This window comes from Neovison vison, chromosome 7 (assembly GCF_020171115.1).
Source record: "Neovison vison isolate M4711 chromosome 7, ASM_NN_V1, whole genome shotgun sequence".
Taxonomy (NCBI): Eukaryota; Metazoa; Chordata; class Mammalia; order Carnivora; family Mustelidae; genus Neogale; species Neogale vison.
Genome location: NC_058097.1, coordinates 33,173,775 through 33,187,149, shown reverse-complemented (window position 1 = coordinate 33,187,149; position 13,375 = coordinate 33,173,775). Strand labels below are relative to the sequence as shown.

Genomic DNA, 13,375 nt, shown 5'->3' with positions numbered 1-13,375 from the left:
CCTGTGGGCGTTTCTCTGTCTCATTCAGCACAGTCTTGTCAGTTCCTAGATCTAGTGCCCGGCACACCAGTGGGCCCTCCGTGTACATGCTCTGAACAACTGCATAGAAAAGCTTAGTCCCCTCTCCTGCTCCTAATCACTCTGATATGAATGTGTTCCAGTCTGTCTGAAGTCCTTTAAATCAATGTCAGTCTTTGGGCAGAGCCAGAAGAGCTCAGAATCAGACAGGACATCCCCCTCCCTCATCCTGACAATAGTGCTCCTGTTAATGTATCCTAAGAGAACATTCTTTTTGGAGGTAGACACATCACTGGGACACAGACCAAGCCTGCCAGAGTCAAATCCTACCTCTGTTACCTCTATAGCCACAGCAGGAATTTCCAATTCTACAATGAGAAAACCCCTAAGCCCTGTATCTTAAGACCTCTCAGCTCAGAGTCACTTGTGCCAACAACCATTAGTTTCCCTGAGTCTCCCTACGGGACCTCAAATGACATATAGCCAGGAGAGCCAGTCAAGGCTCTGGCAAGGACCCTGCTTCCCGCTGTACACACAGACCCCCACAGGTCAGCCCTGGAAAATAACACACCTGCCCACCAGCCCCAGGTTCTACGTAATGATGAGGAAAACTTCAATGCCTGAAAAACCCTCCTCTCTAAAAACCAGAAAATTGCTATTCAAGTTACTTAAGGAAAGCCATTATTTGCCTAGATCTGGTGTTGCTACAACACTTCCACATTTAAATGGTCTGTAATTAAAATCATTAATTGCAGAAAATAGTCACTCGTTAAGGCTATAATTTAGCAAGGTTCTCGGCATTTGAGGATCTGCCGGAAAGGTTGACGGGATGACCCAGGAAACCACCAGCTCACAGGAACCACTCTGATGTCTGGGACCCTCTGCGGCCCCAGGTGAGGGCAGCCAAAGCGGGTCCAGCTTGAAACCACAGGTCCCTGGGCCTCAGATCAGGAGGCTGGTCTGCGGTGCTAGGATACCCAGGACGCTCACAAAAGGCAGGACTGGGCGACTTCCCTGGGAAAAACCTTCAGGCCAACAAGGGGCCGGCACACATCTCCCTTGGTCAGCTGGGAGAGGGGCCACTAGCGGGCTTCGCTCAGGCTGTGGATTGAGGTGGGGATAGCGGTGGGCCATGGCCCGTGTCACCACCTTGCTGGTGGCACTTGGCAGTGGAAGCCTGTCTCTGGGCCTGGGTCCATAGTTAGGTCCTTAACTCTGTCCCACAGTGTGACAGGATGGAGTCAGCTCTGCCTGAGCGGCCCTGACCCGGGGCCAGCCAACAGGAAGGGACCTTGACCGTCGGAGGGTGAATCCTCACTGAGCCCTCCAGCGGCCTGTTTTGTTTCTCTGGATGACCACCCAGGGCGGGCTACGTCGCTGGGCTGCTTTACCCCTTCGACCCCAGAAAAGGGGCCCTCTACTGCTGCCCCTCAGTGAAGTTAGGACTCAGCCCTGCCGCTGTGGCCTCAGCCTCAGCTTCAGGGAAGGGCATGACTTCTGAGAGCCAGATCAGCACTCGGCTGGGGCGGGGGTACCTCTCGGGTATGGTGTTATGCTGTGTGAGTAGTATTCTGGGTGGGTGTGTGTGCGCGCGCGTGCTCACGGTATTTCTGGGTGGACATGCGACCAATCCAGGGTTGCAAGAATTTCATGCAAAAGCCAGTAGGCAAAAAGGCAGCTTCACCTGGACACAGAGGAGTCCTGAGAAACCAGTATCAGGTAGGACACCAAGAGGAGTGGCTCCAGGGGCCTGGGGAGGACGACCCACACAGCATCGCCTCACCAGGGCCCTCTCGGCTGCTGCAGGTGCTGCATGGGGATTGGAGGAAGCTGGCCGGGGCTGCTGTGCTGCCCCCGAGTGCCCCCTCCACCTCAGGACCCAGGCCCGGCACCCCTTCCTCGGAGCTGGGGCCCAACCCGACGGCTCTCGCTTTTCTGGCTTTCCCGGGCGGAGCTGGAGGCCCCAAGACTCCAGACCCACTTTTTGGCCGTACACAGCCCCAGGATTCAGCCACACAAGCTGCAGAGACCACCAGCCACAGATCCAAAGCTCTGCTGAACATCATCCCAGTGAAGGACCGGTGCAAAAACAGGATCCCCAAAACGGGAAGGGGCCGGAGCGGAGACCCCAGCACCGAGAGCCTCTGACTCCTCACCAGGTCTGCTGCTCCGGGTCTGCTCATCCGAGAGTGCTGGGCAACAGGGGTCGGGAGGCCACCACACACGAGCCTCCACAAGGACAGCCACTGGTGCCACAATAAGCACCTGTTCCTCTTTGGGTGGGGGTGAGGCTAAGTCCAAGACCCCACCATCCTGGCTTTACCCCACGACCCTCCGTGCCCATGGGGGCCTCAAAGAGCCCCAGGAGGGGCATGCAGTGGACGAAGGTGCTCACCTGCAGCTCGGTCTGGAAGAAGAACTTCTGTGGGCACTGCGAGCAGTCGTAGATCTTGTCCTCCTGCCCGTGCACGGCAAAGATGTGCTGCTGCAACTTGTTGGCCTGGACAAAGACTGGACACGGACATGGCCGTCAGGGCCAGACTCTGGAGACACCAGCCCGGCCACCCCCACCCCATCCACAAGTAAGGAATCGCACAACCACAGACACAGTCGGCCAAATATGGGGCTACTGGGAGACCACCGGCAGCTACTAGAGGGAGCAGAGCCAATGGAGCTGAGCTCTGCCACCAAGGGGCTGTGCAACGCTGGGTAAGTCACTGAGCCTCTCTGGGCTTCATTTCTTCTTCTGAAAAAAATGAGGATCATTAAAGTATGTAGCTCATTGGGTGACTGGGAGGATCAAATGGGTTAATACTTGCAAAATGCTTAAAAGATGGCCTGGCACATGATTCGTGCAGGAAATGTCATCGCCATCACCATCGCCCCTTGCCAGACACTGTCTGCGTGTGGGCTCCTAACTCTAGCACAGGCCTGTAAGGCAAGCCCTATTGTTACCCTCATTTTATGGACGAGGAAACTGAGGCCCTGGGAAGGTTAAGTGACCCGTCCTAGGTCCCACTGCTTGTAGGCAGCAGAGCTGTGGGTTGAATTAAATAAATTTAACACATTGTCTGGTACAAGAAGATGCTCGATGAACACGAATTACTATTCTTGTTGAGGTTATATTCCTCTGATCCCTATGCAGAGGCCCCGCGTCCTGGGTCAGCAGACCCGCAGCCAAAGCCCCTTGGTGCCAGTCTCCGCCTGGCCCATAGGGTATGATGGTAGCATTTGGGACGGGGGGAGTTCCCGAGACTGAGGGGGAAGTGGCCCCAGCATGTTCCAAGACTCCCGTGCACCCCAGAGGCGTGTGAGTGTGCAGGGACTCTCCCCGTAGCACAGCCCCTTCCTCAGGCCCGTCGTGGAGTAGGTCACAGCCCTGGCTTCCTGGTGGCAACTGTCCACAAGGCAGCCCCGGCCCTGGGCGCACACAGGAGGTGGCCCCGAGGCAGCTGTGTGTCTGGGAGGTGAGCACTTCAGAAATCCTCTCCCGCCAGGCGCCCTCCCCGGGGTGGGCTTCCTGCCGTGGCAGACGACAGATGTCGGGGGAGGCAGGGGGAAGGCCAGGGCTCCCCCACGCACACCGGCTGCCATCTGGGCAGCAGGAGGGGGGGATGGCAGAGCCCGTGAGACTCGCCTCGGGCCGGGACAGCCGCTCGCCTGGGCGGGCAGCCAGGCTGGGAGTGGGGGCCAGGGGCTGGGGACTTGGCCAGCAGAGCTGCCCTTGACCCCTCCATCCTAGAGCGTGGATGGAGGAGGGGCCCAGGCAGGCCCAGGAGGTGGGGAAGCCAGGAGATGTATATAGAGAGCACCCCACTGTTGCTGGACAGAGCTCGCAGCTCAGGGAGAGGAGCCTGGAGCCCACGGAAGGCAACAGAGGGGTGAGGCTGGGCTGGAAATAGCAGTTATGCAGAGCAGTGAGGGGTGAGCTAGGAAAGAAGGCCCTCAACCTGCCTAAGAGGAGGGGCCAGCGGTGATGGGGGCAGGCCAGCTCTTCATGGGGCAGGCAGGGTGATGGGCAGTGTGTCCCTTGGGGACTCCAAGTCCATGTCAGGGCACGAGCATAGGCTGAGGTCCAATAATTAAAGGGTTAGGCCCTGCATCCCCTCCCCCACCCCAAGCACACTCACCTGTGAAGCACACGGGGCACTTGAAGGTACCGCCCATGCCCTCGAAGCTGTGCTCAATGAGGTGACACAAGAGCTTGGCTGGGGAGTCGAACATCTGGTTGCACAGCTTACACTCGTGGTTGATGCCTTCCTCTGCAAGGAAAACAGCGGCCATCAGTGACCCTGTAAACCGTGTCCTCTGGGCAGGAGCCCACGCCAAGCCAGCCTCTCCCTGGTCCCCAGAACTAGGGCTGGTGCAGGGGCCACAGATGCCGAGACCCAACCCAGCTCCAGACGGCCCTGCCCCCAGAGGCCGACAAACCCCGGAGGCCGGCCCCACATTTCTGGTTCGTGCAGGCATCATTTGCTGTGATCTCTCTTGCTGGTCAAGCAAGAATGTGGGCTGGCCATGATCAACAGCTTGAATCTGAGACCACGTCAGGGTGGAGAGGAGCCCAGGATGGGGTCTGCACAGAGGAAGGAGAACAACCAGAATTTTTTAAAAATCCAGGAGCATATTTACTGAGCACGTGCTATGTGCCAGGCACTTTGAGCTGGGGATTCTGTGGAGACCTAAACAGAGAACGTGCTTGTCCCCATTCTAGGGGTGAGAGAGACACATAATAAAGATGACCAACACATAACACAGTGTCCGGAGGTGACAAGAGAACATGGGGACTCCCTAGGTGACAGTCAAGGGCAAAGGCCCTCAGGTGAGCCCATGATGCACTAGCTTGCTGGTAGCAGGAAGGCAGAATGCCTGAAGCCTGGGGGCCGGGTTGGGGGTGGTGAGGTCAGAGGGGAAGCAGGGATGCCCATCGCCGAGGGCATGCTGGCCCCTTGAGCCGCCATCAGTAGAAATCACTAAAACAACAACAAAATGATCTTTTTAGAAATTTTAGAACAGATGGCCTATGGACAGCATCTGATGGACAAAGGGCAGACACCCTGTCCTTTCAGATCAGAACGTGGCTCCATCTACCCCCCTGGGAGCTGCGATGACCTCAAACCTTCACTCAAAGGGGCCCAGGGAAGAGAGTGTGTCCTGGGGAACTGGCCTCTCGCCAGCACCCAAGGGAGCAGAGCCGAGGTCTGGTGCCCCAGCCCAGAGTCAGCAAGGCAGAGTTCGAATCCTGGCTGCTTCTCCACACCATGGAGCCCAGGCGTCAGTCCACTCAGAGTAAATGAGTGCCCCCGATCCCCTGTCCCATGCAGCTGTGTGAGGATGGAAGTGGCCAGGGTCTGCCACCAATGTGGTCCGTGGCTTGGCAGGTGGCATGGCGGGGAGTCATCCTGGCGTGAGGGTCACCTTATCCAGGCTTGGAAACCCGTGCTGCCACTCGCTGCATGATTTTGGGCAAGTTATGTAACCTCTGTGTGCCTCGGTTTCCTCTTTTCTCAAATACACGGTAACTGCCTTCCTTCATGTACACACCCACGAGAAGGGCCAAAATCCAGAACCCTGATGACAGCAAGTCCTGACAAAGCTGTGGAACAACAGCAATTCCCACCCCTTGCTGCTGGGAACGCAAAACCTCAGAGCCGCCCTGGAAGACGGTTTGGCGGCTTGTCACAAAGCGAAACACGCTCTCACTATAGGATCCAGCCATCTCCCTCCCTGGAGATCTCCCTCCCACCCAAAAGAGCTGAAAATTTCTGTCACACAAAAAGCTGCACAGGGATGGTTATAGCAACTTTATTCATAATTTCTGAGCCTCAGAAGCAACCAAGATGCCCTTCTGTGGGTGAACGGATATACCCAAACTGTGGTCCATCCAGAGGACGGAGTGTTATTCGTGCCGAAATGAACTGTGAGGTCAAAGCCGTGAAAAGACACGGAGGAAGTGTCAGCGTGTGTTACTAAGTGCAAGAAACCAACCCGAGAAGGCTCCGTGCTGCAGGACTCCAACTATTCTGGAAAAGGCAAAACCATGAGGACGATAAAAAGATGAGTTGGTTGCCTAAGGTAGGGGCGGGGATGAACAGGCAGAGCAGAGATTTCGAGGCAGGGGAAACACTCTCTAGCATACTACCATGACGGATGTACGTCATGACACATTTGTCCACAACCCCAGAAGGTACGACACCGAGGGGGAACTCCAAGGCAGACTATGGACTTCAGGCAATTACGGTGTGTCACTGTAGGTTCGTCTTTGCAAAATACAGGTACCCGGTCCTTCTGGTGAGTGGCCCGGGTGAGGGAGGCTATGCATGTGTGGCGCAGGGCCGAGAAGGGAAATTTGTATCTGACCTCTCGATTTTATCATAAACCTAAAACTGTTGTAAAAAAGTAATAAAAGTTGGGGTGCCTTTGTGGCTCAGTCGGTTGAGTGTCTGACTCTGAATGTCGGCTCGGGTCATAATCTCAGGGTCCTAGGATGGAGACCCACATCAGGGTCCGTGCTCAGTGGGGTGTCTGCTTGTCCCTCTCCCCCCTCCCCCACCTGCCCCTTCCCTACCACACATACGCGTACTCTCTCTTTCTCTCAAATGCTTAATTAAATATTTTAAAAATAATAAATTAAAAAAAAGTCTTCAAAAAATTGCCACCCCCCCCCAGTAGCCCTCCTCTTATAGGAGGAGTTAACACAGGGGCCCCTGGACGGCGCAGTTCAATGAGTTAACACAGGGGCCAGTTCAATGAGTTAACACAGGGGCCCCTGGACGGCGCAGTCCCTTGAGTGTCTGACCCTTGGTTTCGGCTCAGGTTCTGAGCTCAGGGTTACAGGTTCAAGCCCCGCAGCTCAGTGAGGAGTCTGCTAAAATTCCTCTCTCCTTCTTCCTTTGCCCCACCCCGGGCTCTTTCTCTCTCAAATAAATCATCTTTCCCCCGCAAAAGGTAAATGGGTTAATACCTAAAGAAGGTTTTAAGCAGCCCCGGCACACAGCAAGTGCTCAGTTAGTGTTTGTTGTCAAGCGTGCCAGTATCAGTGAGAGTATTATCTAGGACAGCTAAGGACACAGGCTCCCTCTCGGGCTCCCCCAGGGAACCAGCCGCCCCAAAGGTGCCAGGTGCTCTGATTTGCCCTCAAAGGCAAGGATTCGGTAGCAGAGGGGCTCTGCCAGTGGCAAGACATGCACACAGATGGGCTGAGGCTCCTGGCGAAGTCCCTGGGTCCCCAGGCCCTGGCAGGGGCTGACGGGGACAGCATGTCTCCCCCTGGCCCAGCCATCCCCCAGCCCCCAGTCCCCCTCCCCGGGCACCCCCGCAGAGGCGCACGCACACACGTGCACGTGCCGGTGGGCCTGCCCCACATAGCCCACTGGCTGGAATCTACCGGGTGTTTGTCGTGCCCCTGGAGCCCCGGCAACTAGGCCACACGCACCCGGCAGAGACTCCGGCAGAAAAGGAATTCATTGACAAGTTTGGGGACGCGGGGCAGGCTCAGCACGCTTGCCACACAGGCCCTACTCACGTCCTCCACTTCCCTTGGGGAGACGCTCATCATAATTAGAGATGGCCTCCTGTGTGGGGGCTGCCTCAGAAGACGCCCCCAACACACCCCCGCCCCACACACAAACAATGCTTCTCGGTGCCTGGCGCAAAGTAAGGAATGGATGAACGAAAGGCAGAGAAGTACCATCCTGAAGGATGGCCTCCCTGGTAGAATGTAGGCACCTCTTGGGCATTAACAAGGCAGACGGGATGTGAAATGATGATTTTAAGCTGAGAACATAAATTAAATATCAGAATTAACCCTGCTGGCCGGTAAAACCCCATTTCTAGGAAAGAGAATTCAACCACTTGCTAAGGTAACAGCCAACTGGGGGCAGTGCTCTGAACGGGATTCAAAGCCCTTCTCATCCATGTGGATCCCACCTGCACACCACCTCCAGGCAGCCTCCCCTGACTATGCCAGCATGCACCGCTGCACCTGGCTGGACACAGTGACCCTGGATTCCTCTAGCCATATCCTAGGAGTCTTTCTGAGCCTGGCAACTAGGTGATGGGTACAGATAATGGCTCTCCCTCCTCCAGCCCCCAGAGCATCAGGCTCCGCCTGGACCCGCAGAAGGAGCTCGGGAAATACTCACAGAGGAAAGACGCCCCCGGCTGGGCCCTCTCCCCCTGCCCAGCCAGAGCCAGCTCCCCGGGCAGGGATGGCAAAGGAGGATTTACTGCTCTCTGCCGAGCGGGGCCTTGATCCACTTGGCTGTGAATGGAGACGTGCCGTCTGATGCACAAACACCGAGAGGACAAAGAAGGCTCCCGCAACTTATAAATCAGAGAAATCATGTCTGACAGTCACTTTCCGTTCTCCGAGTGCCAAGCCATTCATCAGCCAGTCCCCCCTGATTCACAGACGCCGCTACACCCCGCACCCACATTCACGAATGTGTGCACAGTCAGGCAGCCCTGGTGCCGCCAGCCGGGTCCGGGGCCCCAAACAGCTGCCATTTCAACACTTCACACCCCCAAACCAGCGTCGATGCGAGGTTGTGGGCTAATTAGATCAAGAACCTGGTAGACAACCGCGTGTCCCTGCTCCCTTTCCTCGCCCTCAGGCCCCCCAACATGTTAAAAAGACTCAAACCTGGGGAGACGGGGGAGGGAACATAAAACAAGCGCCAAGCGAACACGGAGCAAGAATCTCTCCCACTCGGGCTGGACCTTCAGGTCAGAAAACCTTCTTTCTGAAGGACACGCCCTCTCCCCACTAGAGGCAGTTGGAGGAGCTCCCTGGGGTGTCCCCTGTGTACCTCTCCCTATCCAGCCATCCAGGAAAATGGGGGGGGCACTGCCCTAGTTAATGTCCCAACACTCCTGTGCACGCAGGTGACCCGGTAGCAGCCAGCCCACGGATACGGACCGAGTCCGTCGCCACCCGTGGTTCCTTACCCCGCCGACACGGACGACCTCTCGCCCGTCCCAAGCCGCGGGTTCCTCGGAGAGCAGCACCCTCTGAGAGTAACTTTCCTGAATTATGTAAGATCGCACGGCCTCGGCAGACACCTTGGAGCAGAATGACAAAGCTGTCTGGGAGCCTGCAGGCCCCTGCGCCCGGGCACGGGGGGAGGGGGGGGTGCGCTGGAGGATTTTGTGAGTTAAGACGCAAAATCACTTCCTCTCCTTTTTATTCTTTTTCTTTCTTTCTTTTTTTTTTTCCGTAGCACATGACAGGCATCCATAAGAGAGACCCACACAACTCCAGTGAATTATGCAGCCCCGCTCATTTGTAAAGTGAAATGCAGATTTTTGCCTGCTCACCGTGCCAGATCTTTCCTCTCAGTCCCCGTAAGTCGGGGCTGGCATGGGGAATCCATTGATTTCTTATGATTTTTTCTTAAATAAAAATAAATAAAAACCATAACTGCCAAAGAAACAACCCAGCGAGCACGAATATCCCAGAGTTCCCCCCCCCCACAGACCCCACCCCAACCCTCTCTCTCTCTCTTTTTTTGCCTCTGCTCAGGAATAATAAGTGTTAATTTTACACTTCATTTCTCAAAAAAATAATAGGATGTGCTTTTGCTTAAAACCAAGTCATCCTGCTGGAACCTTTCAGGCTGAAACTGTGTCAGCCCAAAAGAGGGGCAGAGGGCTTTGAGGAAGAGTGTCGTGCCGAGATGATAGCTCCCTGTAATGTCCTCGGTACCGACTTTTGTCTCCAAAAGCATTTGATCCTGGCAGACACATACTTATTTCCATACAGGTCTTGGGGGAAGCCAGGAGGAGAGAGAGCTGATTATCAGAATCCTGAAGGTGAAGCTCAGGTGGGCCCCACTGATGTCAAAGGCAGGCCTGGGCACACATTCGGAGGCCATAATTTGCTGCCTGGGAGGGAGGGGCAGGCGGCTGCGGCGGGGAGTGGACGGCGCATTGTTCTCAGGCTCTCGTGCACGGAGCGCGACCTGCTCCCGCCATATCGCTGGGCCGGGCCCTTCTCTGAGCAGGGACCCCCCCCCCCTCGGGGAAGCTGACCCCGGAGCGGTGTCATGATGGCACAGACCCCTCCCAGGGGAGAGGACCAGTGACTGGCACCTCCGTCGACGGCGGGCGTAATTAGCCACCTCCATTTGGGGAGCAGCAATTAAGGACCCAGAAGGGAGAGCGAGAAACGCTTAAGTTGGAGTCCCAGTTCCAGTCATTCGCTGTGTGTACTTGGGTAGTTACTGAACCCCTCTGAGCCTCAGCTCCTTCTGCTAGAAAATGGGAAGCATCATCACAGGGTTTTTGTAAGGCTGCCAAGAGGGCGGCTTCTGGTGCAGGATGTCTGCCCTCAGTGAAACGCTCTTCCCCCAGACCACCTCCTTGTCCTCCTTCTCTCACTTCATTCGGGAGTCTGCTCAAATGCTACTTCCTCTGACAGGCCTTTCTGGACGCCCCCCACTAAAGCAGCACACACCCTCACCCTTTCTAGCTCCTTACCCACCTTTAATTTCCTTTATAGTGCTTATCACCACCTGGAGTATTAAAGAGTTGACTGTTTTGTTTTCTTTAACTGACTTCCTCTCTCGCACATCTCTCTCTCTCTCTCTCTCTCTCACTCACACACACACACACACACACACACACACCCCAGCCCAGAGTAATGTAAGCTCCCTGAGAAGTATTTTGCTCATGCTATGTCACCAGTGCCTAGAACAGGACCTGGCACATAGTAGGTGCTCAATAAATAGTGAATGAGCAACTCATGCAAAGCACTTAGTACATTGCTTGGAACATGGGGTATGGTGGCTGGGAAATGCTGGATACCACACACCAATGTTCTTCCCGCCCAAACTGGAAGGACTGGTGGCTTCCAAAATGTGTGCTTGCCTTCAGAAACTTGCTAGTCAGATCCTAATAGAATGGCCTGCCCCAGGAGTACAGACCTGGAGGGTCCCCCTCAGTGGAGCAAAAAGGAAAAAAAAGCCTTAAAGGGGCAGCACCCATGTCCCATGTCAGCAAGGTGGCCGAGGCCAGGGTAGGGGCACACGGTCACCCTAAGCAGCCCTCTATACCTTCAGAAAATACCAAAATAGGCCCAGAACTTGAGACCTGGGACCCAGCAAGCCACCCTCTGCTCCTTGATCATCCAGAATTTGGGGGGTGAGAAGGAGGACGGAGAGAAGTACCCTCCTGGCTTCCCCATTTGAGCCTGGAGGTCCCCTTGCTGCAGCTCCAGCTGGCAGGAGGGCTAGGAACTGTCCCCAGGTAAGCAGGGAGGAGCCCACACAGTGACTGGCGTGGGCCAGCCTTGGGCTGTGGCACTGTCCTTGCAATGGCATTTCTGGGAGTGGAAGGGAGGCAGGGGACGCACAGGCTGCCTCATCGAGGTGAAACTCTCTGCTCCCCGCTCGGGTGATAAATTCACCAGCCTTCAATTCCACAGCCCACCCCAAGCCTCAGGTCAAGTAAAAAACCCCTGAGATCACGGGGCCCGGGCTCAGACGCACACGGGGCACACAGAGATAAGGAGGTGGAAGAACAAGCAGCCTAGCATCCATCCAGGTAAATGAGCAGGCAAGAGGGGGACCCCAGGAGAGGACCCCTCCAATGCTGTCCTAGTAAAAAAGCAACCACGGTAAACAAGCACCGAGCAGGAAATAGAAACATGGGCCAATGGGGGACACAGTCCTTTGTTCTCTGTAAGGAACAAAGACCTTTGGGTGGAAGAGAAGAGGGCAGATACTAGTATCTGGACAGCCAGATCGGGCTGTTTATCTATTGATTCGTTATTAAATACCACAAGGAAATGAACCAAGGCAGGCTGCAAGGGAAGAGGGGAGGGGTATGTGACATTTGACCTGGGAGCTGACAAGGGACAAAGGAAGAAAACAGGGTCTGCGGGTGAGCCCTTCCCCAGAGGCCAGGCAGGAACTGGGGGAACATGGAAGCAGGGGCAAGGGCTGATCTTGGGAACCCCAACACCTTAGGCCCTGATGGCTCTGAGTAACTACAGCCCGGCTAGGCAGGTTTTGGTCCCCAGACCCGAAGCCCCCACACCTCCAGAAGCTGGTGAGAAATGTAGACAATCTCTGGCCCCATCCCAGACCCACAGAATGAGAATCTGCATTTTTTAAAGTGCCCTGTGATTCAGGAATGCCTTCAAGTTCGAGGAGTCCTGAGTCCTATAAAAGGCCTCTGGGGATGTCCATCTTATCGGAAGCCATGAAGACCTGTGTTCATAGCTGTACTCTTTCCCAGGATTGTATGCTTCTATCTCTAAAAGAGAGAAAAGTTTTCTACAGTCACTTGTGGTTGACATTTTACAGAAGACTGAGAAATACTCTCCTGTTATCACAACTGGAATGAGAATGACCTGGGGTGTCTTTGGAGGGGCTGTTGGACACTCGAGAGGCAGTGGCTGACAGTGTTTTGAGCATCCTGGCATCCCCGCTGCCTCAGACCCCAAATGCTGGCGTGCTCGGGGCCACTCAGTGCCCTCCCCTCACTCAAGAACACTTAAACATTGCTTGAAGGCACCCCCCGCCCCCCCCCCCATTCTGGGCTCCCGTTTTCCTAATTAATCCTGGAGGATGGGCTGTGCCCTTCCTCCTCCCCTTGGGGGCACCTTCCCAGGCCTCTCTGGCTGTGAGGGACCCATCTCCTGGTCCCCTGTGTTTCAGAAAGGCTTATAAATGAGCTCTGGCAGCCTGAACCAGGGCCCCACGGGGGACCCGGAGCCTCTTCAAAACAGAGCCCTGACAATTAGGCAGTCTGAGTTTTGAAAGGCTTGGGATTGATGGCGTGGACAGTAAAAATATCACCTGGGGAGCTGGGTGTAGTCCTCTGAGGGTTGCCTGAGGTCAGTTGCCATGGCAACGGAGAATGAGCTCAACCTTGTAACTGACCCTTATCTTTTTTTGATCTGTGGGCCACTTGGGGCCAAGGCTTGAAATCAACTGGAAAATAATCCGGTCACATATCAGAAAGAAAACTATTTATACTTATTTACCCAGGTATCCACCAACATCCCCATTCGGCACTGACGAGGCCGCCACAATAAACCAGTGTGGCCCGTCCAAACGGAGGCTACCGGCCCCGCAGAAGAGAGGGAGAGACGGATTCCCCCCACCTCCGCAGAGTGAGGCTCTGCTCTGGCCTATGGGCAGGTGCTCAGATGGAAAGGGCGCCCCTCCCCCACCCCACCCCTGGCGTCTTTCCTGCCGGAAGCACTGGGCCCTCTCGCAGGCCAGCATCCGGTAGGAATCCATTGGAGGAGCTGGCCTCCAATGTCTCCTCTCTGCTGCTCAGGCGTGTCGGTCCAGCCTGCCTCATCGCGAGGCTGCTTGGCTTTATTCCAGGGTCGGGGGGAGGCCTC

General features: G+C 55.6%; 1 protein-coding gene across 1 annotated transcript in view; it reads right to left on the bottom strand.

Annotated features, from left to right (window-relative positions):
- The window catches only part of ZNF423 (zinc finger protein 423), a 267,923-nt gene that overhangs the window by 24,623 nt on the left and 229,925 nt on the right, over positions 1–13,375 (bottom strand). The window contains exons 5-6 of the mRNA XM_044256198.1: positions 4,149–4,280; positions 2,414–2,529 (exon numbers count right to left, since the gene is read on the bottom strand). Coding sequence (XP_044112133.1) covers positions 2,414–2,529; positions 4,149–4,280 — 248 coding nt within the window. The remainder of the gene's footprint in view (positions 1–2,413; positions 2,530–4,148; positions 4,281–13,375) is intronic.